Source organism: Anas platyrhynchos, chromosome 2 (genome assembly GCF_047663525.1).
Source record: "Anas platyrhynchos isolate ZD024472 breed Pekin duck chromosome 2, IASCAAS_PekinDuck_T2T, whole genome shotgun sequence".
Classification (NCBI taxonomy): domain Eukaryota; kingdom Metazoa; phylum Chordata; class Aves; order Anseriformes; family Anatidae; genus Anas; species Anas platyrhynchos.
Window position 1 is genome coordinate 112404332 of NC_092588.1, and position 26587 is coordinate 112430918.

Consider the following 26587-nt stretch of genomic DNA (forward strand, 5'->3'; position numbering starts at 1 on the left):
GGAAAAGGAAGAGGAAAAGGAAAAGGAAAAGGAAAAGAAAGAGGAAAAGGAAAAGGAACAGGAAAAGGAAAAGAAAAAGGAAAAGAAAAAGGAAAAGAAAAAGAAAAAGAAAAAGAAAAAGAAAAAGAAAAAGAAAAAGAAAAAGAAAAAGAAAAAGAAAAAGAAAAAGAAAAAGAAAAAGAAAAAGAAAAAGAAAAAGAAAAGTAATTGTACTACAGAATAATTCTACACTACAATTTTTAAGTTATTCTATGAGTCACTGGAGATTTCAGTGCAAAATAATGGAGCAAGGGAAACAGCTGCAGTTATATTAAATAGTATAGAAAGGTATAAAAGAAATCAGGCCATTTATTTTCAGAATGTAAATGAAAATGCAGTGTCAGGGTTTGCCCATCATAAGGGCAATATACCCATTACTGTGCATTACTTGCCCTTATGAGCAAGATAGCCATTTCCATGCATTATGAGGTTCCTTGAACCTTCCAGTGAAAAGTGTTATTTTAGCCACTGATTTTTACCTCTTATTTTTATTAATGAAGGCTAGTAGAGGAGGTCTGACTTTGATCCATTTGTTGCTGGTGTTTCAGATGGCCATCAAATGTATTAAAATTGGCATAATATAAGCATAACAATAAGAAGCTAGAGTAAAACTGCACAGACTGCTATTCTGGCTTCAAATGGTACCAGGTCAAAGCAGAACAGTATTCAGGCTGTTTATGCACACATCTGGCAGTATACATAGTCCTCTGCTGTCCTGAACATGAAGAACAAGTTTTGTCCCCATTCACTTAACTGTTCAGAGAGTTAACTGATGTCTCAAAGAGCCATCTGAAGTGGCTTTGTAGCCACCAGCTGCATATTCTCAGAAATACGACGTAGGTGCTTACAAGCTAGGGTCTACAACGCCTAACTTGTAGGCTTCTAAATCAACTCCTAAACCCAGGACTGTGCCCTAGGTGTTAGCACCTGTATTAGTGGTGGTACATAGGTTGCTTCTCATCTAGTGAGAGTGGATGAAAAATAATGAATTAACATGATAAAGGTTTCCCAAGTGAAGGTGGTAAGAGGAGTGCTTTCCATGACCTGGCATGGAGGACTTGGCAGGAGGGAAGACTTAGGTGAGGTTACAAGAGGGAGGTCTTGGCTGGAGCTTCCATTTCAAAACCTTTCTTTGAGGGTAATAGGTGATAAGGTTTATTTTACTGTGGAAGGGCGGGAAGCTAGTGTTTGGGGAAGCTAGCATGGGTGGCTAGAGGAGAATAGGGACAAACCTGTAAGGGCTTTCAGTAGTATTGCACAACACAGTTCTGACTCCACGTGGGTGTTGGTGTTGTAGAGCACTTCAAAGAGTCTGTCTCTACACAGAAGGTACTGCTCAACTTTAATGATACATAGTGAAGCTGTTGTTTTGTTATAACAAATGTTAAAGGGATAGACTTGGGCTGGGCATAGCAGAGGTTTAGCTCTTCTCCCTTTGCCTTTCTCTCCAGCTCCCTTGATGCAGTGCAGGGAATCAGAACAACACTATGGGTTCCCTCCACCACCTCAACCCTGTGTGCTACTCACAAGGAGTCAGAGACAAAAAGACAGTCCTAGCAAAAGACTACCCCTTCTCCCTATCATTTGCTTTGCATCTTGGACTTAACTTAGCATGGACCCTCACATGAGCCCATGTCCCTGTTGCATCACCTAACACAACATCTGTAGAAAAGATCTATATTTTTCTTGTAAAGGTGCCTAAAGCACTGAAAATGTATTTCAGCACCTTGGGGCAGGGTGAGAAGATACATCAGTCTGCAAGTAGATACCAGTTGTAAAGTACAAAATTTTTAGGAAGTCTTAGTGGACTTAAAGTACAGAGAGCTGATTTCCTCCAGAGAGGATGTGAGTGAAGGAGAGTTAAACAACATCATATGGCATTTTGGCTCTGAAAAGGCACTGTGCAAAATGACACCTCCATATTTAGCAGATTCATTTCCTCTGTGTGAGCAGGACCATGTGCCCTAACTTTCATTTTGTAGAAGACCTAATTCTTTCCTTGACAACTGAATGGTTTGAGTCTGGAAATGGAAAATCTCAAGGTTCTGCTGACTGAAGTTTTTTCCAAAGTGGAAAGATGCTATCAGCTTCAAGGCAAATAACATACGTTAGAGGAGAATTTTAGAAGGCAGTATACCAAGATTTTAGGCCAAATCCTTAGAAAACATTTCAAAAGCATTTCAAGAGTAACTGCATACAGAAGAAAAAAAATTATGAAGAAAAAGTCCATTTACTTTCATAGAATTATAGAATGGCTTGGATTGTAAGGAACTTTTGAAGACATCTGGTTCCAAGCCCCTTGCCATGGATGAGAACACCTTCCATTAGATCAGGCTGCTCAAAGTCCCATCCAGCCTGGCCTTGAACACTTACAAGGATGAGGCATCCACAGCTTTGTTAGTTCATGTGCAGTTTTTCATTCACCAATACCCTCAAGTCCTTCTCCTCAGGGCTGCTCTCAGTCCAGACTGTATACATGCCTGGGATCACCCTGACCCAAGTGCAGGACCTTGCACTTGGCCTTGTTGAACTTCATGGGCCAACCTCTCGAACTTGTCAGGGTCCCTCTGAATGGCATCCCTTCCCTCCAGCATATCAACTGCACCACACAGCTTTATGTCATCCACTAATTTACTGAGGGTGTGTTCAGTGCCACTGTCCACGTAACCAAAAAAGATGTTAATTACCATTGGTCTTAATACCAACCCTTGGAGAACACCACTTGTCTCTTATCTCTACCTGGTCATCAAGCTGTTGACTGCAACTCTTTGAGTGCAACCATACAGCCAATTCCTTATCCGCACAGAGGTCTATGCATCAGATTCATATCTTTCATCTGCTTCTGAGCTGGACAAAATCAAAGGAAGATCTTTACTTAACCACAGACACATCTCAGAAACATCTGCAGGCTGATGCTTCAAATAACCTACTTCTTCCTTCTCTGAAAGGAAGCAGCCCTACTCTTCCCCTCTGTAGGGCTAGGAGGAGAAGTACAGGTAGGAGGAAACTGGTACTTAGTAGAAAGAGAAGTTATGTTTGGTGTGACAAGTTGCAGATTTTATTCTCACTTGAAGTTACCTTGAGCTTGGTTTCATGCTCTGTGAGCCACCTTGAAGAAGCCACGGAGTGCTGCCTTGAGTTGTTGAGCAAATGATAGATAGCTGCTGGTGCAAACTAGAGTGATGTGGTTTGAGACAGAAGGCCAAATAAAAGAAAAATAGCTCAGTGTAACTAACTGAGATTTTGTTTCTAATATACCTGGCCCTTTTATGTTCAAATCAACATGAGAAATATTCATTTCCACATCAAAAATTAAAGCAGGAGATGTATAGAGTATTTCCTTAAATTTTGCCTTTTCAGCATGTTGGTAATCTGGTATAAAACTTGTTGGCCTCATCTCCTAAAGGAGAAAAAAATAAATAAATAAAATCATCTATATCCAGCTACCTTAGGGAAAGTAGTCAGATGGTGTAATTTCAGTCAGAGTGCTTGGAATCTTATAAAAGCAAGGACTAGAAGGAAAATGTTAGAATTGCTTGTTTATCCATTGACTAAGGAATAAAAGAATATTTTTTTTCCTAGGACAGGCATATATTTTGTTTTTTTTTTTGGTTCATATAGTGTGCCTCAGGTATACTTTTATCCATTGAATGGTAAACAAAGTAAAACTAGTCAGGGCTAAGCAGAGCTGTGTGCTCAAAATTTGCCATACTCTTTTGTCAAGATTATAAACTGTCCTTATGTCATCCCACACGGGTATTGAATTTCAGCAGACTAAATTCTGAAGGTTTTTAGAACTCCAAGGTGTAATCAATAGAGATAAATCTATGGAGGGAAAAGATGCTGGGGGAAGATGAAAAGTGCTGACAGTTTATTTAGTTAGTAAACTGTAAGCCTAAAGGTTACATGTGCCATCTAACAGGAAGAAAGAAAGCTAGTGAAAATAAAGGAAATTTGATGCTTTTCTTTGTCCTAGAAGGTAAAAGATGATATGGGAAAAAGGGGCATATGGAACATTAAATGCAAGTATATGTTACAGATACTTACGGTAAGTTTCAAGCAATAAAATTTGCAGAACTGAACAAAAAGAGGTGGGAGGACTTAGAGTAACATTAATTAGAGCATAAGATAACTTATAGGAAGAAGTTCCAGGAACAGAAGAAATACAAAGTCAGTAAAATAAGTTTAAAATAGTCTCCATGCACTCATCAGACAGGTCTGCTTGTTCTGTTTGTGGGAGCTTTTGCACATTCTAAATTTTACAGTACTCTCTAACCAGATTTATTTTCAGTGAATCGCATGTGATTCTTTTCATGCACAAACTGCAAATGATGAATGGGGTACTATAGCAATAATTTATAATATTAAAATGCAGATTTTGTTATTCAATATGCAATATCCTCTAGCTTTAATAGCCAAATTTTTGTTGAGGTTCTGTTTTGTGTGTTTACATTCATTCAGATATGAAAAATCTGTATTTGTGCATACAGAGCTGCACTTGAGGAAGCATTTGAATAGCTGCTTAGCTAATTAGCTGATACATCTATGTGGGCATACTTTGTGCATACAAACAAAGAGACAGTGAAAAATGTGACCTTAAATATCACTTACTTTTATCACTGTTTGGATAATTAAAAAGCTGTTAGTCATTGCTTATTTAAAGTGTCAGAAAATTTTTGTTGCCCACGTATTCCCTCTGTGGTAATAGTAGCTCACAAATCCAGTTGTGTCAGAGCACACAGCAACAAGCAAAGAAGAACAGATGACATCAGAGCACAGAACAGTAAATGAAAAGGCAGAGTTAACTTCTAAAACAACTACCAAATAAAAGTTCATCATTTGAAAAGCTGATTTAAGTACTCTTTCAAAAATCAGTTTCAAGGCCTGTGTGGATCAGATCACAATAGCTTAGAAGGTAGGGCTTAGGTAAATAAATGACAATTTTTCAAAACCCAGCTTCAGTAATCCATATTCAGTCAGAGCAACTGTAAAGAGCAACCTTTATGGCTTAGATTTGATGGGTACATATAATTGTAATAATTGTGATGAATGAAGTTCTGTTGTGGAAAACAGTTGCAGGACTATTTTTTAGAATGCATGACCAAGTTATATGTGATTTATATATGCTAAATGGTATAAACATAATTATGAATGTCTCTTTGGAAGAGAAAATTGATCTGATAATGAGGAGACAGAACTGATGCATGATGAGTTCATACTGTGAGATGTTTATTTGGGGTGAAAGGGTCTGTAAAGAGAGTATAAGTATGTTGCTGTAGTGGAAAATGACTTGGAGAGAGGGTGAAGAAACTGCTGCACCCTCATCAAGTTTGCAGATGATACCAAGTTGGGGGGAAGTGTCGATCTGCTGGAGGGTAGGAAGGCCCTGCAGAGGGACCTGGATAGGTTGGGTCGATGGGCAGGGGCCAATGGGATGAGGTTCAACATGGCTAAGTGCTGGGTCCTGCACTTTGGCCACAACAACCCCATGCAGTGCTACAGGCTTGGGGGAGAGTGGCTGGAAAGCTGTGCAGAGGTAAAGGATCCAAGGGTGCTGACTGATGCTTGGCTGAACATGAGCCAACAGTTTGCCCAGGTGGCCAAGAAGGCCATCAGCATCCTGGCTTGTATCAGGAATAGTGCAGCCAGCAGGGTCAGGGAGGTGATCGTCCCCCTGTACTCTGCTCTGGTGAGGCTGCAACTCAAGTACTGTGTTCAGCTTTGGGCCCCTCACTACAAGAAGGACATCGAGGCCCTGGAGCATGCTCAGAGAAAGACTAAGAAGCTGGTGAAGGGTTTGAAACACAAGTCCTATGAGGAGTGACTAAGGGAACTGGATTTGTTTAGCCTGGAGAAGAGGAGGCTCAGGGAGACCTTATTGCTCTCTACAGCTACCTGAAAGGAAGGTGTGGGGAGCCGGGGGTCAGCCTCTTCTCACAGATAACCAGCCACAGGACTAGAGGGAATGGCCTCAAATTGCACCAGGGGAGGTTTAGGTTGGAAATTAGGAGACATTTCTTCTTAGAGTAGTCAGGCACTGGAACAGTAGGGTGATGGTTGGACCAGATGAAGTTTTTTTAGCTCCATGCCTTTTTATTAGGAAAGTAGCAAAATGAGAAATCACTACACAGGATTATTAGAAGAACAGAAGAAGATGTTTTTATTCATTAATTAGGAAAAAAAGAAGCTCAAGATTTCCTTGGGAGGAGGGAGCATTAAACTCTGGCAAGGGTGTAAAAGTCAATGTCTAAAAGGGAGGTGCTTGGCAACAATTATGACACATCCAGGAAAATTTGGCATGAAGATGTCTATGGCATCTATAGGATTCCTCTCCACTGTCCACCTGGGATGACTTGGCTGGGGGCAGTGGAGCTTTTGATGTTCCACTCTTTCCAGGAAATAAAGCCATTTGGGAGTGTGACACTGGGGAGTGAAAGAGGATACGTGTTGTCCTGTCCCTTACCTTGTCCTCATCTTATTGCTACTATTTTGCACTCTTCTTTCAGGAAGGCTCCAGTGTAGTGATTTCTCATTCTTTGCTTTTCTCTTTTTCAGCTCATTCAGTGGGGCCTCACTGAATCCAGTAGGTCTGCTGGAGCTGAAGAAACACTGGGTTTTGTGTGTGCAAATTAACCAGAAATCTGAAAATCTTAACAAGTTTTACAAGAGTGAGGACATTCTTTGCTGTATGCTATTCTGTATATCCAGAATTAAAATGAACCTTCTATATTTAGATGCAAATAAGCAGTCCATATTGTGAGACTACATGTACAATTAAGATCTTTATCAGCTGTGCATTTATAACATTTTATGACAGTGTGACGAACAGCACAATATATAAGCATTCTGAAACAGCTACCAATTAATGCTTTATGTTTTTTATATACATTATGAAAAGTAGCTTTTTTTTTTTTTAACTGTTGTGGACTGGTGAAGTCAATGACCCTGACTTTCCTATAGCTGTAACAAAATGCAAGTTGCCTTTAATCAAGTGGGAATGCAGAGAATGCATAAAACAGAGGCAAAAGGTAAAAGCATGAGATCCTCACATAGGTGTTACAGAAAAAATATATCTAGTTATATTATTTTTATCACTGAGCTTTTTTTCCATATAAGTAAAATGAATAGAGCGATTTCTAGGGTTTGAAGGAAACTTGCATTATTTTGTTGTGATTCCTGAGGAATGCAGTTCGAGAAGGGTATCTCCTATTTTTAGATGACAACATTTATCCAGCACCAGAAGAGGTGACACCAACTGACAGTCTTTGACCCTTGTGCTGGCTTCTCTTTTGCAATATGACTCTTCTTTATGTATATGTACCTTAGAATGAATGTGTGAGCACTGTCTGAAAGGAAAAGCACAGCCCTTTTGTTACATGAGGACTGTCAAGGTATGTTCTTTCCAAATCCAGGAATAATATATTCTGTTTTCAGCTTAGATGCATATATATTGTCATAAACACACATATACATATTTCCACCTGCTTCCTGTGACAAGTACCTGTGTAGACACTCGAGTAGACACCCAATCAAGCTATGCACATGGGAAATTTGAATGCATAGGCTGAGTACAAGCAAAACCAGTATCTGCAGCAATTGCATTTAACAGAAGAATTAAAAGGGGATATACCTCCTAACAGAAATTCTGGGAACATGTTCTGCTTCAATAAAACAAGAAACATTTAGTAATAAATATACCAGCCTATTGTGAGTCTTACAAAAAACTTCCTCAAGCATAGCACTCAGTTTTAATTACAGAATATTTTAGGTTTATGTGCACTACAAAAATGTAGAAATCAATTGATTTTTAGTAGTATTTTTGCTATTTCAGTCTATCTTTTCTGAGAGATCACTTGATACTCAGTGCTGACTTCTGATGTCAGAGTGGCATACTTTAAAAAGTTATAAATTTGAAGGATCTTTTGTTATGGAAATGGAAATGGGAAGGGAAGGGAAGGGAAGGGAAGGGAAGGGAAGGGAAGGGAAGGGAAGGGAAGGGAAGGGAAGGGAAGGGAAGGGAAGGGAAGGGAAGGGAAGGGAAGGGAAGGGAAGGGAAGGGAAGGGAAGGGAAGGGAAGGGAAGGGAAGGGAAGGGAAGGGAAGGGAAGGGAAGGGAAGGGAAGGGAAGGGAAGGGAAGGGAAGGGAAGGGAAGGGAAGGGAAGGGAAGGGAAGGGAAGGGAAGGGAAGGGAAGGGAAGGGAAGGGAAGGGAAGGGAAGGGAAGGGAAGGGAAGGGAAGGGAAGGGAAGGGAAGGGAAGGGAAGGGAAGGGAAGGGAAGGGAAGGGAAGGGAAGAACTACTGGCTGAGGATACATGGGTTGTCTGGTGTGGAGAAAAGAAGGCCAAGAGGCAACCTCATTGCTCTCTACAGCTTCCTGAGAAGCAGAGAGGTAGGCTATAGTGCTACCACACACATCACAGCAACATCACGTCTGCCATTCTCAGATATCCCAGGGTGTCTCAGATTGCCCTCTGGGTGGGCACCAGATTCAAGCTTCCTTGTTTCCACCGTAACCTGGCAGGACCTGATGGCTGATTTGACCTTTGTTCCTTCCCTGCCCTGTGCTCCTGAGGGCTGTACTTGGAAATGCACAAGTGTTTAATCTCTCAAATCTCATGTCTGTCATTGCCCTGTGTGTTCAGGGGAATATATCTGTATGTGTGTGGATATAAGTGTGTGTATGTGTAATATATAGATGTATGGGGAAAATATATAAGGGGAACACACACACACATTTAAGCTTGTCCTTAGTACCAGTTATGCATTTACTTGGAAACAGTTTTCTTAGGTGGTATTGCACACTAAAGGCCTGATTCTGAGAAGGTAGAGAGCTTACTACTATTATATTTTGCTTGGCAGTTACTAATTTACATGTGCAGGGACTCAGCATACCCTTGGATTATGCTCTGCAATAATGAAGTAGCTGCTTTATACCATATTTGTCTCTATTCAAAGCCTTTTATCCTTCACTTCTCCTTCTTCACAGCATTTCAGGAAATTACATATTTATTTTTGACTTATTAGTTGTTGTAAGCATAAAACCACCGAGCGATCTTAGTTCATTATCACAGTTTCTCTGGAACAGTGCGATTTACATTTCTTTGTCAACCACAAGAGGTTTGGCTAAGTGATTTCTCTTTCCCATTCTCTTTCTGTAAACCCGTTTATGTTAGCTCATGTCATATATTTATTTTACATTTTGCTTAGTTTCTAGATCATGAGGCTATTCTTTACGGCCCCAAAAGATCCATGTAATGACTACAAAAACAGATACTTACATTATGAACTGGTCTCATTGTACGACACTGATAGGATCTTTTCTACTGATTAGCTCTATCAGGCAGGCATTGCCAGTGATCCCCTCTACTCCAGCCTGAGGATTTACATCCCTAGAAGCCTGTTTCCATAGCCTTTCAATTCCTATTGATTCAGTTGAGGCTAGGGTTTATGGAGTATGATGGTATACTTTGGCACAGTGTTTGAGACCAAATGGGGCTGCAAATTCCTGTCAGGGTGTAGAATTATTCAGCAGCCTAATATTTATTTCATGTAGTTGTATGGGATTGACTTTGGAGAGCTAATTCTCTTGTAGGAAAGGGGACTGAATAAAAGAGAGCAGCTACTTGTTCAGAGCTTAAGCTAAACAATTCTGCGTCAGTGTAAGCTACTGAGACTGCTAAATGCATTAAATAAAAGTGTAAAATAAATTATGCAAAAAGAATTACGCACTACAAATCAGATTACATGCTTTCCTTTCAAACATCCTCATTAAGTAGCTGTTATCTACTTATTTACTTATCTTTACTTACATTTGTAAATGCTGATATCCATGTTTACTCTTTGTTTTCTCACTTGGTGAGAAAGCAAAGGAGATATGAATTTATATTTTATGAAATGTTATATTTATTGAAAATTTTCAGGAGGACAGAGGACAAAAGGTTTTTTTTGTGCACATTTCCTCAATGCCTTCTGTATGAGTAGTAGAAGTGTCTAGCAGGAAAACAATAACAAAATAATGAAGTTTTGTTTGGGAGTAATCCTATAGAATAAGTAAAATAGAGGTAGGTAAATCTGGGGTATTCTGTTTTATTTCATGATGCAAATATCACAGAGCTGTTGAGCATATAAGCACTGTGCCATAGAAACACTTTCACTCAGTACTTTTGCTATGGAGTGAAACTGCCTTTATAGAGACCAGGCTCTAAATTCCTTAGTGGACAAGGCGTATTAGATATTTGCCACTCACAATACAAACTTGAAACTGAGATGGGTCATACCTTCCTTTTTGTTGTTATCTGTGAAGCTCTGCTTTCTCAGTTAGTCAAGCATCAAGCTACTCTTCCCAAGCAATGCTGGTAATGCAGCACTTCACCACCAAAAAAAAAAAAAAAAAAAAAGTGACCTGAAGAGTTAGACCAGCTTATTCACCTGCAAAACACCTTCTAGGGAGCCTTCTTTGGCAGTCAGGAGCATTGGTCCGAGAAAAAGAGGTGCAAAGTTATGCCTACATGTGGCAGTCTCCAGGTCTTCTGAGAGCATGCTGGAGCTTCTGGCAACAAAGAAAGTTAAAGCAGCCTTCCACTGCTGAAAATGGAATAGTCATACATACCCTCTTAGTTGAAAAAATAAAATGGCTAGCTACTATGCCGGCCTATCAGGTAAAGGTGGAATGAAGAAGGAGCAAGCAACCTTGGGTTGCAAATTGGGAAGAGGGAACTTAGAGAACCAATTTCCACAACTCTACAGGCCCAGATCACCAACATCTTAATCACCTTTTTCTTTTCCATTGGTAATGGGGTTCCCACAGGTCTGTTGCCCTTTGTACATACAGTTGTGAGCGAAGTCATCAAGGCAGGCACTAGGGTGATCCTGCAATACATGGTATTTATGTTCAGATTTGAAGTGTCAGATATCCAACATAATCCAGGTGCAGGGTAAATTAGCTTATGTGGTTGTAGTGATTTTGCTTATGTGAAACCCATTGTGTGTCTGCACAGCACCACATAATAACCCTACACCTATGGAGTTTTGTTACGTGTAAGTTGCACTGGGAAGTTAGAACTAAGTGAGAATGATCATCTACTGGGAACCCTGAAGAAGCCCTGGATTCTGCAGAGAAGTTTTACACACCTTCTGAACAAAGCCCTTGGGTTAATAACCTCCTAAATTTCAATTTTAAAATGATGAGATAGTGCAGCTCATGGAGCCTTCCTCACAGAAAGAGAATTTTGGGTGGTAATGGACTGCAGTAGCTTTAAATTCCTGGTCATCTTTCTGATGGCAATGAGATTTATGATATAGGGGAAGAACAACTTGGAGAAGAAACCCATGAGGATTGGAGCGTGCTAGAGGTATTGGGATTTCTCCCTCTACACTACCCTTCTGAGTCCCCACATGGAGTACTGCATCCATCTCTGGGTCCCCCAGCACAAGAAAGACATGGACCTGTTAGAGCAGGTCTGGAGGAGGGCCACAAAAATAATCAGAGGGCTGGAGCACCTCTCCTGTGAAGAAGTGCTGAGAGAGCTGGGGCTGTTCAGCCTGGAGAAGAGAAGGCTCCAAGGAGACCTTTTAGCAGCCTTCCAGTACCTAAAAGGGTCTCATAAGAAAGATGGGAAGAGACTTTTTATAAGGGCATGTAGCAATGGGACAAGAGGTAATAGTTTTAATCTGAGAGAGGGTAGATTTAGATTAGATGTTACAAGGAAATGTTTAACTCAGAGGGTTGTGAGGCACTGGCACAAGCTGCCCAGAGAAGCTGTGGATGCCCCATCCCTGGAGGTGTTCAAGGCTGGGTTGGATGGGGCTTTTGGCAGCCTGGTCTAGAGGAAGGTGTCCCTGCCCATGGCGGGGGAAGGTGAGCTAAAAAATCGCTAAAGGTTCTTTCCAACCCAAACCATTCTACGGTTCTGTGATCTGGCAGAAGGATTTATTGTTTGCAGCACTTGCAGAATAATGTATGCTTTGTGAGTAACAACATGTTCTTTCGCAACATGAAAATAACTGCTCAGAAACAACCCCCTGTCGGTAGCAGTGATGCTGTTAAATGAACCCCATAGCTTTATTTTATCCTGATATTTCTGTGTATCTGTTGACATTTCAGGTAGAACAACAGTGAACAATTTGGCACAAGCAGAAAGTGTTCTGAAAAAAAGGAGTGCTTTCTCATGGAGGGCATCAATTGTACATGTGCTAGCACAATAAAATACCTGCTAAAACAATTAGTAAATAAATTACCAACCTGAGCATCACCCAAAGGCCTGGATTGTTTTCTTAACATACTGTTTTCTCACCTACTTTCATTGCCCCAAAAGCTCTCCTTACTCAGTGGTTCTTATAAACCTGTTGGGTCAAAAACCCCTAGACAGGAGGCATGGTTAGAGCTGAGCTTCTTGTGTTTCTGTCACTGAAGCAGTTCTCCCTAATGTTATGCCAGAGTCTGTATTTGCAACCTCTGGTCCACCAGTGTTCTCCAACAAGATGTCACTGCAACGTTTTCATCTGTTATGCACACAATTATTGAGTCTGTCACCCTATCTCTTGCACCTGTTCCAGGGTTTTTGGAAAGGGACATAATTTTTGAAGGGTTCAATGTGATTGTTGAAGATACTGCACGTGATTGGGACAGTCATATTTTACTTGATTTTAAAGCCGTCATCTTCACAGTGAAATTCCTTCATTGCCACTGTGTCACTTAGACAAGTCCATCAAAAATACAGACATATAGAGAGCAAGGTCTTAAAATTCTATCACCGTTGTTCTGCAAGCTCACTGAAATAAGAGAAATGAACAAACATGTTTAGTGAATTTAAGGGTTTCTCTGCAGAATGCAACAATGGCAAGTCAGGGCAAGGAGAAGTGGGATGCTGATGAGATGAATTACAGAGATGCCTTAGGCTATTCTGGGTCATTTTTCATCCTCAGAATTTTTCATCTTCATTTTCAGTAGGTCAAGATTGCGAGATCTGTTACACCAAACTGCCAAAGGTTTCTACTGTCACCTGACTGAGGAAAAATATCCAAGCCATCTATTACCATTCCAGCAGCCAAAACCAGCAACATTTCCACCCAGAAGCTCTGACTTCATCCTGTCAGCTTTTTTTAAGTAGGTTAATGTTGTTAGTACGGGCACCTGCCTAGGAGGAATTCAGAACAGAATATGTCATGAAATTGAATGGTGTTTCAAAATGGTATTTTATGTTTAAAATAATATAAGCACATGAGGGATACTTTCCTAGTTATTTTATTCATTTTCATATTTAATTCAGAAAAAAAAAAAAATAATTTACTTCAAGCTGCTGCAAAATTTCCAGTTCACCCCACCTGAAAGCTGCAAAATGTGAGTGTCACTTGGTAAAGACTACACAGAATAGAAAGGCTCTGGGATCTTCATCTCCAGACAACGAAGCTTATTAGTTGTGAAAATGGAACATGTATACAGGGCAAGATCTGGAGAGCCTTTTCATTTAAGAACATGTCTGGCAGGCAGGATTTCCTAATTCTGCCCACAGAGCAGAGGATAGGGAATGCTCACTGCATTATGCAGCAGTTAGTTGCATTTTTTTCATTATTCTTAGTGTTCAGTACATGGCACCATGCCTCATTGGAGCTCTACTGTAGAGTTAAAAAACCCTCTCTGTTTGAAGGTCACCTCATAGAACAGTTCTAAAAGTGCAGCCTTATTTATATTGTGCTAAGATATTTGTCCCTGTGCATATGCACAGAAATGGGAGTGTAGTTGAACCTGGGAAGAAGAGAGGGTGACTGAAAAGTGTTTTTCATTTTAGCTCTCACTGTCCTACTCTGTTATTAATTGGACATACATTAATCTTCCCCAAGTCAAGTGTTTTTCCTGTGACAGTAATTGGTCAGTGATCTCCCTGTCCTTACCTCAGTCCATTAGCTTTTTCATTGTAGTTTCTCCCTGCCTTCTTCTGAGGAGGGGATGTGAGAGGGCAGGCGTCTCATGGCCAGTCAAGGCTAGCCCACCACGGGTAGATTATCATGGGTTCAGCTGGAAACAGTTACGTGTCATCCCTGTTTTTCCTATGTGGTCTCTGTGCTGATTTGATACCATGCTCAAATGGCTGAATTTTAAGATTTCACTTATGCCTTAAAATCTGGAGTATGCTTTCATCAGAAAAGGGAAGTGAGGGAGACTAAGTAGTAAAAAACTGGAAGAATCTACGAAGTTTAGGCAGAAAAGTTTTTCCCTACAGAATTATTTTTACTTAAAAACAGAGCTTCATGTCCAAATTGTGTTTTATTTGTTTAGGTATATTAAGCCTTAGTTTGGTTACAAGAAGACAATATGCTTGTAAAATGTGTTTTCATAATCAGTTCTAGTTTCCAGAACATATTAGCAAGGTACCAGGTATGAACAAAGCCTAGCGATGGATAAAGTGAACAGACTTCAGATCAAGAGATATACTTTAGAGTTTGAGGCAGTTAGATTGCGCATGGAGTACTGTTTGATCCTGTTAACTACAAACATGGATCAGTCTCAAGAGTTTAAAATTAAAATGTGTTCTTTCTGCATTTGCTTGGTCAGTGACCGAGCCATGCTAACAGGGTACCTTTGATCCTGAATCCTGGCAGCCACTAGACGATGAAATTTCTATCCTTCTATGAATCATGCATGAGTTTGTTCTAAGAGATTTAACAATTAATCCTTTTACTATCCTGTTTAATCAGCCAGCGTAAGAGACTCAGATATGGTTGTATATGAGTACTAAACTTTGCTGCTTACGGTGGTGTTAGTTGCCAATCTGAAATATTTCTTTCCATGCCTTTAGATTGCTCTATTTCAGCATAACTAATCATCAGAATCAATTTTTTTAAAAATATGTACTTCAGTCACGATTATGCATCCACAGCTGGCCTAAGGTACAATGTGAATGGTACTATCAAATGCAAATGACAGACTGTGTAGTGTGTTAAAACAGCATTGTTTATTCCTCTCACCCAGGAAATTAAACAGATTATCTCATTTCTGTTGCCAAAATTCTGGCAGCATGGAAAAACAAATGAGTTACGGTGTCTTTGCAAGTCATGGAATTATGATTCAGGTGTTCCAGTGGATCTGCATCGCTGCAGTAGGGAAAGCAGTTTATAGCTCCTTCTCTAATGCAGATACCAGTATCTTTTATTTCTGATCTATCCTACTGATTTTTGCAATTCTATTCTTAGTAATTTCCCACCCAGATGACTAATATACTTGATTTAATACAAAACGTAGCATTTACACTCCTGACTGGAAATACAGAGTTCAGACTATGACGCCACTCTCGGCCCAGTTTCACATCCAGATGTTCATGATGATTTGCTGGGTCACTTTTCCTAGTAAAAGGGTGAGTGTACCTCTTCTTATGTATCTTTTTGGGCCATTTACAGGTTTGTATGAATGGTCATTAGACATATATTTTCAAATACATGTTCTTTATCAAGTACCTGTAGGTTTTAAATGAAAATTAGGCTTTTTTATCTTCCGTATGAAATCCTTTACAGAAAAGATGAAGTGTTTGTATAAAGATGTGTCTTGCTCCTTTTGTTAGATTTAATAAGTTAACACTGGATCCTATGTGTTTTCATTGGTTTTTTTTTGGTTGGTTGGTTGGTTGTTTTTTGTGGTTTTTTTTTTTGCTGATGACATTCTTCCTCTCATGTGATTCATAACTTATTTGTGTATTGACCTGAAGAATATTCCCATTTTCTCTATTTAAAGAGAAGTTTCCCTTTGAATTCAACATGATTTTAGTTTATCATTAATGTCATTGCATACAATACCTTTTAATTTTAAACTCATGAGGCTGTATACTTCATCCATGTTTGTAGTTAACCGGAACTGTAGGGAAAAACTTTTCTACTTTGTAGAAAATCCTTGTAGGATCTACCCAAATCTTTTAGGTTCTTCTACGTGTTTTTTTTTGTTTGTTTGTTTTTTTTTTGTTTTGTTTTGTTTTTACTGCTTAGGATCTATCAGTTCCCTTTACTTAAATACACTTTGAAAGTGCACTCCAAATTTTAAGACATTTGTGACATCTCCAAGCTTGCTAGCCTGAACAAAATTCTGTAATTGTGGGGAGAATGTAAAAGCAAGCATTAGTTCCTCTCATTTGTCTGTTTTCTAGCATGTCTCTCCTCATCTATTGTGCAGTTGAAATGTGCAAATAGCTTCACAGAAAAAATAAATAAATTCTGTTTAAGAGCAATGAAAGCTTGTGGAAGTGCAGAAAAACATTATTTTATGCTATGGAGATACAGATAAGGATCCTATATCTTAAGGTAGCTTGTTGTACCAAGTCTCTGATTTCTTAAGAATTTCACAGTGATAATGCTTTCACTGTACAGCTCTGGCAAGTGCAGTACCGCTAGATAACTCATAATCTGCCTAATGGAGCTATTTGTATAGCTATGGACACATGTCAGAATAATTAGTGTTGAGTCAAGTTATTTGACTTGTTCATTTTACAAATTGAATTATTGCAGCTAATTGTGCAGCATGGCAAAGATGTAGTGAGGGAAGATGACAAAACTTCCTTTTTTCCTCTACTAAATTAATGAAATTGTTAAAAGAAAATGTACGTTCAGGATGTGCCAAAAATGTCCAGCTTCACATGCTGAATTTTGCAACTACCATTGCAATATGACTCTTCCTGTTTTTGTTTTGTTGTTGTTGTTGCTGGGTTAGCTGATACAGCATCTCCCTGTAGCCCCAGACTACTCTGGAGAAGGCTATTTTAGCTTTTCTGGTCTACTGTGCCTTTCTCTGTTAGATCCTGTAACTGATGTAGAAATGAAAAAAAATAATAAAGGATTGTTCACAATTTCAACTTCTTGGACTACTGCCTTTTCTAAGTGTGTTTAATAGGTTATTGATATTAAAGTTTATTGATAGTAAACACAAAAATACATAAAGTTCAACTTTTTGGAGTTACATAGAAAATACTCTGTGTGAAATTAACACATCTCCCCTTTGTCCTTTGTGGTATACCTTTTACTAGTTTATATTCCTTATGAAACAACATTGTTTTGTGATGTGAAAGTAGGAAAGCAACAGGCAGAATTCAGACCCCTGTTGTGCTTGGAGGGGTACAAATATGCAGTAAGATGGTTCTTGCTTAGAAAACTTTAAACAAAAACTCGAAGAAAAGTGTGAGACAAATTCTGTCCATGTCTTTGTATAAAGATACTTTAACGTAGATTGGAGAGCTGAGGTACAAAGTCTTGGATCTGTCTTGTTGTGGTTCACCTCTTTCCAATTTTGTGTCTAAGTTGTAGTCCCTTGTTGACCTCATTGTATATGTCTTGGCTTGTAGTTTGATCTACTTGTACACATGTAGAGTAGTTCCTTTATCAAGGGAATTTGAATGTAGATATTCGAACACTGCTGCCAGAAGTAGTCTAATGCAACCCTTAGAGTTATGAATGCTCTGCCTGCAAAGATGAGTATCAGACTGCAAAAATATTTGGTGTGGACAAACTCAGAAACTAATCCCCCAGATCAGAAGTCTGCTTTTTTTGCTAAGATGTGTCTTTTATTGTTTCCATATCCTCCTAGTCTCAGTTTTTGTTTTTGTTTTTCCCATTTGTCTATTGCATCCCACCTGTTCTATATTGTTTAAGCCCCTGGAGCAGGTGCTGTCATCTCTTCGTCTCTGTCATCTCTTCAGGTTTCACAGTGTCTGTCAGGGAATCCAGGTTCTACCAAAATGTAGTAAGTGTAAGGATAACATGGATTTCCTGAACATTTTCATCCAAAGCATTAGCTGTAATACCACCACATGTAAGGTCAACTGCATGTGTAAGCTTTACAATTAAAATAATTGTGTACACAGTAAATTATGAATAATGTCACAGCAAGCTGTGGGTACTGCTTTGGCAGTAGGCAGCAATGTCAAATTTGTCTCTGACTGAAAATGGCTGAGTGCTGCAGAATGAATTCACTGACTCAACTCTCTCTGGACTTGAGAGAAAGCATCTTGTGTTCACCCTAATTTATGCTTCATGTCTGTGACTTCAAATTATGACAAAGTAACCTGTGCTCTGTCAAAGTGTGTTTCATTTCACAAGGAAAATTTTAAAACTTTAATTACTAAAAAGCCTCGTGGCTTCCTTTTGCTGCCATAGTATGAGTATAAACCTTCAGAACTTTGTAACTTAAAGTTCAAAAGAGCATATTCACAAAATCACAGAGTAGTTGAGGTGGGAAGGGACTTGTGTAGTTCATTGAGTTTAACCTCCACCGCCCAAAGAGCAATCAGCTAGACAGTCTCCTCATCATTGTATACAGTTGTGATCTGAATACTCCAGGAGAGCCCACAGCCTCTCTCAGCAGCCTGTGTGACCACCCTCACAGTACCAGTTTCTTCTTACATATAAGAAGAATACAGGAAATGCAACAATTTCCTAAATGTCATTTGTGCCCATTGCCTCCTGTTCTTTCACTGGGGACCACTGAAAGGAGCCTGGTTCCATCTTTAGTGCCTGCCATCTCACAAACATCAATCAGATCACCCTTAGCCTTCTCTTCTCCAAACTGAACAGCCACAGCTCTCTTAGTCTTTCCTCATACGTTGGATGTTCCAAGCCTTTGATTGTCTTTATGGCCTTTTGGTGGACTTTCACCAGTACATCCACGCCTCATTTTTACTGGGGAGCCCAGAATTGAATGTGGCATTCCCAAATGTGTTGCACCAGTATCTCACCTCCCTCAACCTGCTGACAGCAATCTTTCTAATGGGCAGTCCACCAGGACCCCCATTCCCTTTTGCAGTCTCTAGCTGATTGGCACCCAGCTTGTACAGGTTCATGGGGTTATCCTTTCTTATTCTTTCCCAGGGGAAGGACTTTGCATTTCACGTTTGTTGAACTCCTAGAGGTTCCTGTTGGTGTATTTCTCCAGCACGTCCAGGTCCCTCTGAATGTCAGCACAACCATTTGATGTATCAACAGCTCCTCCTGATTTCATATAATCTGCAAACTTGCTGAGTGTGTGCTCTGTCCCATCATGCAGTCATTAATGAAGATATTAAAAAGTATTGGACATCACGATTGACTGCCCTCCAGTTGCACTTTGTGCTATTGATCAGAACCCTTTGGGCTCAGCAGTTCAGACAGTTTTCAGGCCGCCTGGCTGCCCACTTAATCTAGTCTGTATTTTCTCAGTTTGTCTGAAGACTTAGCAGGCATCTCTGTCATTGCTAAAGTCAAGATAAAAAGTATCCACTGCTCTCCTAGTCCACCAAGCTTGTCATCATCTCAGAAGGCTGTCAGGTTGGTCAGGCACGTTACCCTCTTCATAAAGCCCTGCTGGTGACTCCTAGTCACCTTCTTGTGATTCCTTCGTGTTTTTAGAAATGTTTTCCAGGATTATTTGTTCCATCACATTCCTGGGGATCAAGATGAGGCTGACTGGCCTGTAGTTCCCCAGATCCATCTTGCCCTTCTTGAAGACCAGAATCAGCTTTCTTCCAGTCCTCAGAAGTGTCTCTTGATTGAAAGATTGTCAAGGGTGGCCTCAGAATGACATCAATCATCTCGCTTGGTACTTGTGCATGCATACTGTCAGGTCCCATGGACATGTGTACGTCTAGTCTGTTCAGGTGTTTCCTAGCCTGATCCTCCTTCACAAAGGGCAAATTTTCCTTGCTCCATACTTTACCTTTGGTCTTGACACCTTGGGATTCCTGCAGGCAATTCTTAGCAGTAAAGACCAAAGCAAAGATGGCAATAGATACCTTGGACTTTTCCATTGTCACTCGGTTCCTTGTACTATTCAGCAACAGGCCAGCATTTTCTCTCCTCTTCCTTCTGCAGCTGATGCACACCTTCTGCAGCCCTTCTAGCTGTCCTTCATAACACTCATCAGATTCAGTTCTAGGTGCCCTTCATCTTTCCTAATCATTTTCCTGCACATTCCTCCTGGGTTCCCCATTCCCACTTCTGGCCCACCAGCCCTGACCCCTAAGCTCTTGATAGGCTCATTGTCATTGCTAGCCTGTGCATTCCCTCTGCCTGCATTCCTCTCACATGCAGGACAGCTCTTGCTCCTTGCCATCCCAGTCTGTCATTCAAACTGAAGCATTTATAAGGCATTTCTTCTGCAGCATTTTAAAATGATGAACAACAAATACAGAGCCAAATTCTGTCCTGTGTCACTACACAGGGAAGAGCATTGCAGGCTCTGTTTTTTTTCTTGTCCTTCCTGAACCTACGTGTCTGATCAAATGGTAGGAATGTCAAATGGATGATAATGTACCATCATTTCTGGAACTATTGGCTTTTAAAGTTAATCTTAAATGGGATGCTTTTCAGTAGGCATGCAAAAACTATTTTAAGACCCAAATAATTTTGTAATAACCTTTAATATTCACTGAAGGTCATGGTACATTCCATGCATGTAAGATCAGAAACAAACTTTCTAGGGTTATTTTACTTCTCAGTATAGAGTTCAGATTGGGAGCCTGCGTTAATGTCTTTTGTTTTTCTGTAGGGCAGTTACAGTGGCACAACAAGCTCTTTCATGCCATTCCACTGACATCTCAGCCCTGGTCTTGGGCAACCACTTCACAGAGGTGCCAAGAAGAAGAATACAACTTTATACACATGCTTATCTTTTAGCTGAGATTTCCAAAACAATATCTGCCAACTAATAATGTATACCGTTATGAATTATGGAATCTGGAGTGTTTGTCTTACAAAGAATGAGGACAAAAAATTTACTTTAGGAGCTGAACAGTCTAATGTCCAGAATCAGCCTATCAAACTAAAGGCAGGAACATCTGTAACTACTTCTAATATCACTTTCTATTTATCTACTGATGATCCCAAAAAATAAAAATGAATAGATACATCCTTAAGCTTTACATTTAATCAACATAATTTTATATTCACAACATAAAAAAACTAACCATCTGTAAGCCCAAGATTTTGTAATAAAAAATATACTTCCAGATTTTCACATTGAATTAGCTGCTTCTTGGAAGAAGGAGGAAGCAGATATAAGGTTAGATTCAAAATAGTTCTGTGAAATGTATCTGATTCCTTTATGCAACGACTTGCTACATGAGGGAGAGGAGAAAAGCAAATCCTGGACTTGATGTCAAAACAATGTACATTACTTTTTAAATGTTGACTTGTGTAACAAGCAAGGCATGAAAACAGAAGCACAGTTCCCAGAGTAGTAGCAGTGAATATTTTATCTTACTGACAAAAAGCAACAAGAAAGTAAATTCTTAAGGCATACACGATGCTTACAATGCGCTCTTATTGTGACAGTAGTGGTATTTGGAGTCCCAGCTGCACTCAAGCCTGTGATACGAAAGAACCTGTTTCTCAGAGTGAATGTTGCTATCATTTACCCTTTACTGGCCCTTAGTGAGAGGGATGAGATTTGGTCTGTTGTTCATGTCGGCATGTGTAAAGAAATCTCTGAAAAACCTTTTTTGCCCTAAATTAAACTGGAAACGTTTTGGCATCATTGGCTCTTCTCAAATTTTCTTAGTGCCAAAAAGTATCTTTTGGTGACTGAGCACCCTTTTTATATGTAAACCAGCCTTTTTCTGACTTCTTGCAAATATACAACATAAATGCCTTTCTAAAATTTTATGTCTGTATCTGAAACACAGAAGAGGGAGTACTGCTGCAATTGCCATGATTCAGTTGGATGTGGTTGGTAGTATTTAGCGGGTGACTCATGGCCTTGAGCAGCAAACGTTCACCACTTCTTTTTGGAGATTGTTTTGATTAAGTCTAATGAACTCAGAGACAGTGAGTTGATTATGGATAAAGAAATATGCGTCTCTGGGAATGTGCTCTAATTTTTCTTGGCACTCTCTTGTTCAGTATCCTCTCCAGGCTGAGACATGAGACTCAAAGGGAATTAGAAGGATGTTGCTTATAAATTATGGAATTACAACCTCATGGTTACCATCTTTTCATCAGTAACATTAGACCATCCTTCATACTTCAACTTTTTCTCCTGTCTTTTGTCAGCTTGCAAGGTTTCTACATACTCTTCTTAAAATCATTTACCATCGCTGTATCCATTCTCTGTCCAAATCTTTCATGTGGAGTCTCAACACTCACACCAGTTTCTTGTTTCCTACTTTGCATTTAAGCAATTGAGGAAATTTTAGGTGATTCACTAATGTAGTTACACGGTAGCAATTCAAGACATCCTGATACTGCTTTGGAGAGACAGCCATGGAGAACTTTGGTGGAGAACTCTGGAAAAGGTGAGAAAGCAACATAACAGGTGAAAAAATGTGTTCAAGAGATCTGTGCATGATGATGTGGTAAAGGACGTGTAAGCAGAAAGCACAAACTGAATCCTGGAGTTACCATAATGCTTGATTGGGTAAGGCAGAGTGCAGCAGCATATTAGCCTACTTAGCTGTCTGAGCAAAACTTCTTGCAGCAAGAATCTTTCACCTCACATTAAAAAGCTGCAAACTTCCCTTTTGTCTTGTAGCCTGGTTAGAAAATGAAGGTAAAATCCATTTCCCAGCCCCTTGCTTTCTGCCACCCCTTTGAGATCAGTGGAAAAATCCATCTGATTTCACCCTGGTTATTTGTTCAGGAACATTTGTCAGGAAGAGGGCAGAGCAATCACTACCTTACACCTACCTCTATTAAACTGGGATCAGCTGGATTCTGCATTACCCAGAAACAAGAGCAGCGAGCTGGTCGCTTCCAGCTCTGCTTTGTTCTGAGGTTCAGCTTCCCATTTCAGAGTTGCTGCTGGGCTGCAGGGTATTCTTTCCACCTCTATTAGTTAGTCTAACCACACCAGAATCTCCCAAGGCTCCTGGAGTGATTTCTGTTCCAGATTGCCACCTCTGACAGCCTCCACTGAGGCAGGATGTGCACCTCCCTGCAGGAGATTTCTTTAGACTGTATGGAAGTTACCTAGGCATGACAGCACAGCTTTTCTGCTTTTATCTACTGGTAGATATGCCCAGTATAGCTTTTAATGCATTTTGATGGGACAACAGTAGCAAGTGAATCTCAGTAGTACAGACTTTGTGCTCAAGCACCCAAACTGGCTTGGGTGCTGGCTGCAAACTTGATTCTCAGCTCCAGCATATTCATTGCTATTAGTAGCTAAACTTGGCAAATTTAAAATAGCAGTTACCAGCATTACTGCAATCGCATTTCTGATGGTACTGTAGACATGCATTTTATCCTCGCACTTCAGGCATTTTTGTGATGGGTATTTTAAATAGATGGGTCAAAATAATCAAAAAAGATTTGCAACTAAGTTCCTTCCTTAAGTTGCTAAAATGTAAATTCCCATTTACCTAAAAGCCCTGTTTTCCTTTCCCTAGGCATCTAGGATAGAGCTTGAACCTGTAGAAGAGATTGCTGAAAATGTAACATGCTTTTTTTTTTTTTTTTCCATTCATTCAATGACTAAACTATAGAAGTGTGGACATGGCTTTCAACCTTACTGCAGTTTAAGTTCTTACTCTCCAGTGGGCATAGGGCGAATATGGTTATAACATAATAGGGGGGAAAGTAATGTCATGGAGAAAAGTTTAATGAGATGAGGTCGTTTTTCACCTAGCAAAGTATTCATTTTGTTGTTGTTTAAAAATTCTGTTTCACAGACCAACTCTCCAATCAAGGACCAGATGCTCTTGTTTGAGTAGCCTCTACCTCCCTATGAACTCCACAAATGTATTAAGAAATGGCATTACTCACTGGAAATGCAGATCCTGCGTTCAGCTCCTACTCCTTCAATAACTTGGAAAGCTTGTGTGAAGTGCAAACCAAGAAAGGACTTTTCTACAAAAAGGCCAAACTTCTGCACCCTGGGGAAGACTTGTGCTGCTTAGCCCGCCTGGATGACCGGACCAGGTTTGTGATCATCAACGTAGGTGGCATTAAATACAAAATCCCATGGACCACCTTGGAGAACTGCCCCTTGACCAGGCTTGGGAAGCTAAAATCTTGCAACAATCATGATGAGATCATGAACATCTGTGATGACTATGATGTTAGCTGCAATGAATTTTTTTTTGACCGTAATCCTTGTGCCTTCAGGACAATCATGACTTTCCTGACAGCTGGGAAGCTGAGGCTGCTCAGGGAGATGTGTGCTCTTTCTTTTCAGGAGGAGCTTGTGTACTGGGGAATAGAAGAGGACCACCTAGAGTGGTGTTGTAAAAAGAGATTGCGACAGAAAGAGGAGGAGGCAGCTGAGGCCAGGCTGTATGAAGGGGAGATGGTATTTAGCGAAACTACGCAATGTGCCTTCCAGGACAATAGCCGACTGAGTTTGTGCATGAGAAAGCTCAGGGATATGGTGGAGAACCCCCACTCAGGGATCCCAGGAAAGATCTTTGCTTGTATTTCAATCTCTTTTGTTGCCATCACTGCAGTCAGCCTCTGTATCAGCACCATGCCAGATGTCAGAGAAGAAGAAGATCGGGTGAGTGCAGCTTTTCTCAGAGTAAAGTGTGTTTTGCGTTGTTGTCTCCTCATGGAAGGTGATCGGCAAAGTCGCTCTTGCAACCATGCAGGTATTGTATTCAATATTTGCGATGTGGAGAGCTGGCCAGAGTTGAGCACAGCAAGCATTATGCACTTAATATTGAGGGAAGACGGGGCCAAGCTCTATCTTGCCAGCACATCTTTGCCAGTTTACACAAGATGACAGCTTTATCTAACAGATTTGTTTACTGTTATCATGACAAGATGAAAAAATAGCTGTTGTGGTTATCAAAATTAGCCTTGCTTGGGAGTTAATGCTTTGAAGAGCATTCAGATTTAAGAGCTAACAGATCAGTTTTCCTTAGAAGAACTTTAATGTACTCCTTTTAATGAACTCTCAGTAACTCACTGTAAAAAACATATCTAAAAATATTTTAATGCTACAGGTGAGTTAAAGGGCAGGGAAGCTGAGGCAGAGATTTAACTGTAGAAACAGAGTCAATTTCCCAAGGATATAGTGCTTTGTTTGTGAAGAAGTTCAGATTCCTAGAATTAGCTGTATGTAGGCCAAAGAGAGTTCATGTGAAGACTGATAAAGGAGGACTTTCACAATTGAACTCAGTACATGCTGGAATGCAATCTAATGGGGTTGGAGAGGCAACTTTTAGCAGAGTTCATGGCCTCTTTAGTTGTACCCAGATCATAGAATAGCATCATAGAATCATGAAGGTTGGAAAAGAGCTCCAAGATCATCTGGTCCAACCATCACCCTACCACCAATGTCACCCACTAAACTGTGTCCCTATGTGCCAGGTCCAACCTTTCTTTGAACACCCCCAGGGATGGTGACTCCATCACCTCCCTGGGCAACCCCTTCCAATACCACACTATTCTTTCTGAGAAGAAATGTCTCCTAATTTCCATCCTAAACTTCCCCTGGCACAACTTGACGCTGTTCCCTCTAGTCCTATCACTAGCTACCTGTGAGAAGAGGCCAACCTCCCAGCTCCCCACGCCTTCCTTTCAGATCCAAGCAAGATGCTAAAAGTTTGGGCTTCTTTTCTAGCCCAATGATCATTAAATGTGTTTGTGAACTTGACCTCCCAAGACAGTCAAGTCTTGACCTTCATCCAGTCAAGTTCTGTCTACTAGTTGAATACTAAACTCACCTTAAAGCAGATCTCTTCTTGTGTGCCATCTCCTAGGTGCTGAATGGCTCATCACTCACTGCTATTAACAGAAAGAGAGTGGTCATTAACTGACAGAAGACATTTAGTGTTTTGTACTGTTGGAAGTAAAAGCATGCATATGGAAAATGGGTCCAGCAATTCCACAGAGACTCATGCTGCATTTGACTGAGTACTTTGTGTGCAGTTAAACCAACCTTTGCTTGTATGCTTAGGTTAGATATCAACTGAGTTGTTTGATATGAATCATTTAATAGCAGCAGTCATGCCAAGAAAAACAAAAATATTTATTATGTTGCTTAGTGGTTGATTCATTATGACACCTTTGTTTTCAAGACTTTTTATCACACAAAATTTGAGGATAGTAGCTAAACTGGGTAACAGGTTTATACTGTCCTAATAATTAAAACAAAAAAAAATGCCTGTTACTTTTTGTGCCTTTTACTCTAATTAAACAATAGTGCTCCAGTATGCTAGAATTTTAGGCACAGGGGGGATATTTTATGCTTGAAAACTGAGATGTATTTTATATTTAGATGTTCCTTGCTTTAAATGAGAGCTGAACAATTGCTTTCAGAATAATCTGTTGGAGTTTAGGCTCCTTACATTTTTACCAATGATCAGAACATGAATAGGGACTATTCACTAATAAAATTTCTTGGGAAGAGAAGCATAATAAGGGGGACAGAGCAAACATATGAGAGAAGCATGGAGTTCTTGGTAGTCTGTGGCCATTAAAAGGAGCATATTTTCATACAAGCAGGTACAAAATTGTGCAATGAAAATGAAGGCAAACTTACTCTGGCAAAAGTGGGGAGTCTCTAAAAAGGATGTAGAGGACAATCAATGAAATATAAGTTCCTTTTGCAGTATAAAATCAAAAGGGTTAATACAATCCTTGAATTTGCAAGCTTAGGTAGTAGT

At 40.0% G+C, this 26587-nt stretch overlaps 1 protein-coding gene across 2 annotated transcripts in view; it reads left to right on the plus strand.

Moving 5' to 3' along the window:
- KCNG2 (potassium voltage-gated channel modifier subfamily G member 2) overlaps positions 1-26587 on the plus strand; it is a 62317-nt gene that overhangs the window by 9107 nt on the left and 26623 nt on the right. The window contains exons 1-2 of one of the 2 annotated variants that reach the window (XM_038175017.2): positions 6967-7067; positions 23651-24474. In XM_038175017.2, coding sequence (XP_038030945.2) covers positions 23731-24474 — 744 coding nt within the window. In that variant the 5' untranslated portion in view covers positions 6967-7067; positions 23651-23730. Of the gene's footprint in view, positions 1-6966; positions 7068-23650; positions 24475-26587 lie in introns of those variants that run through there. The other variant, XM_027451191.3, reaches the window with a different exon arrangement.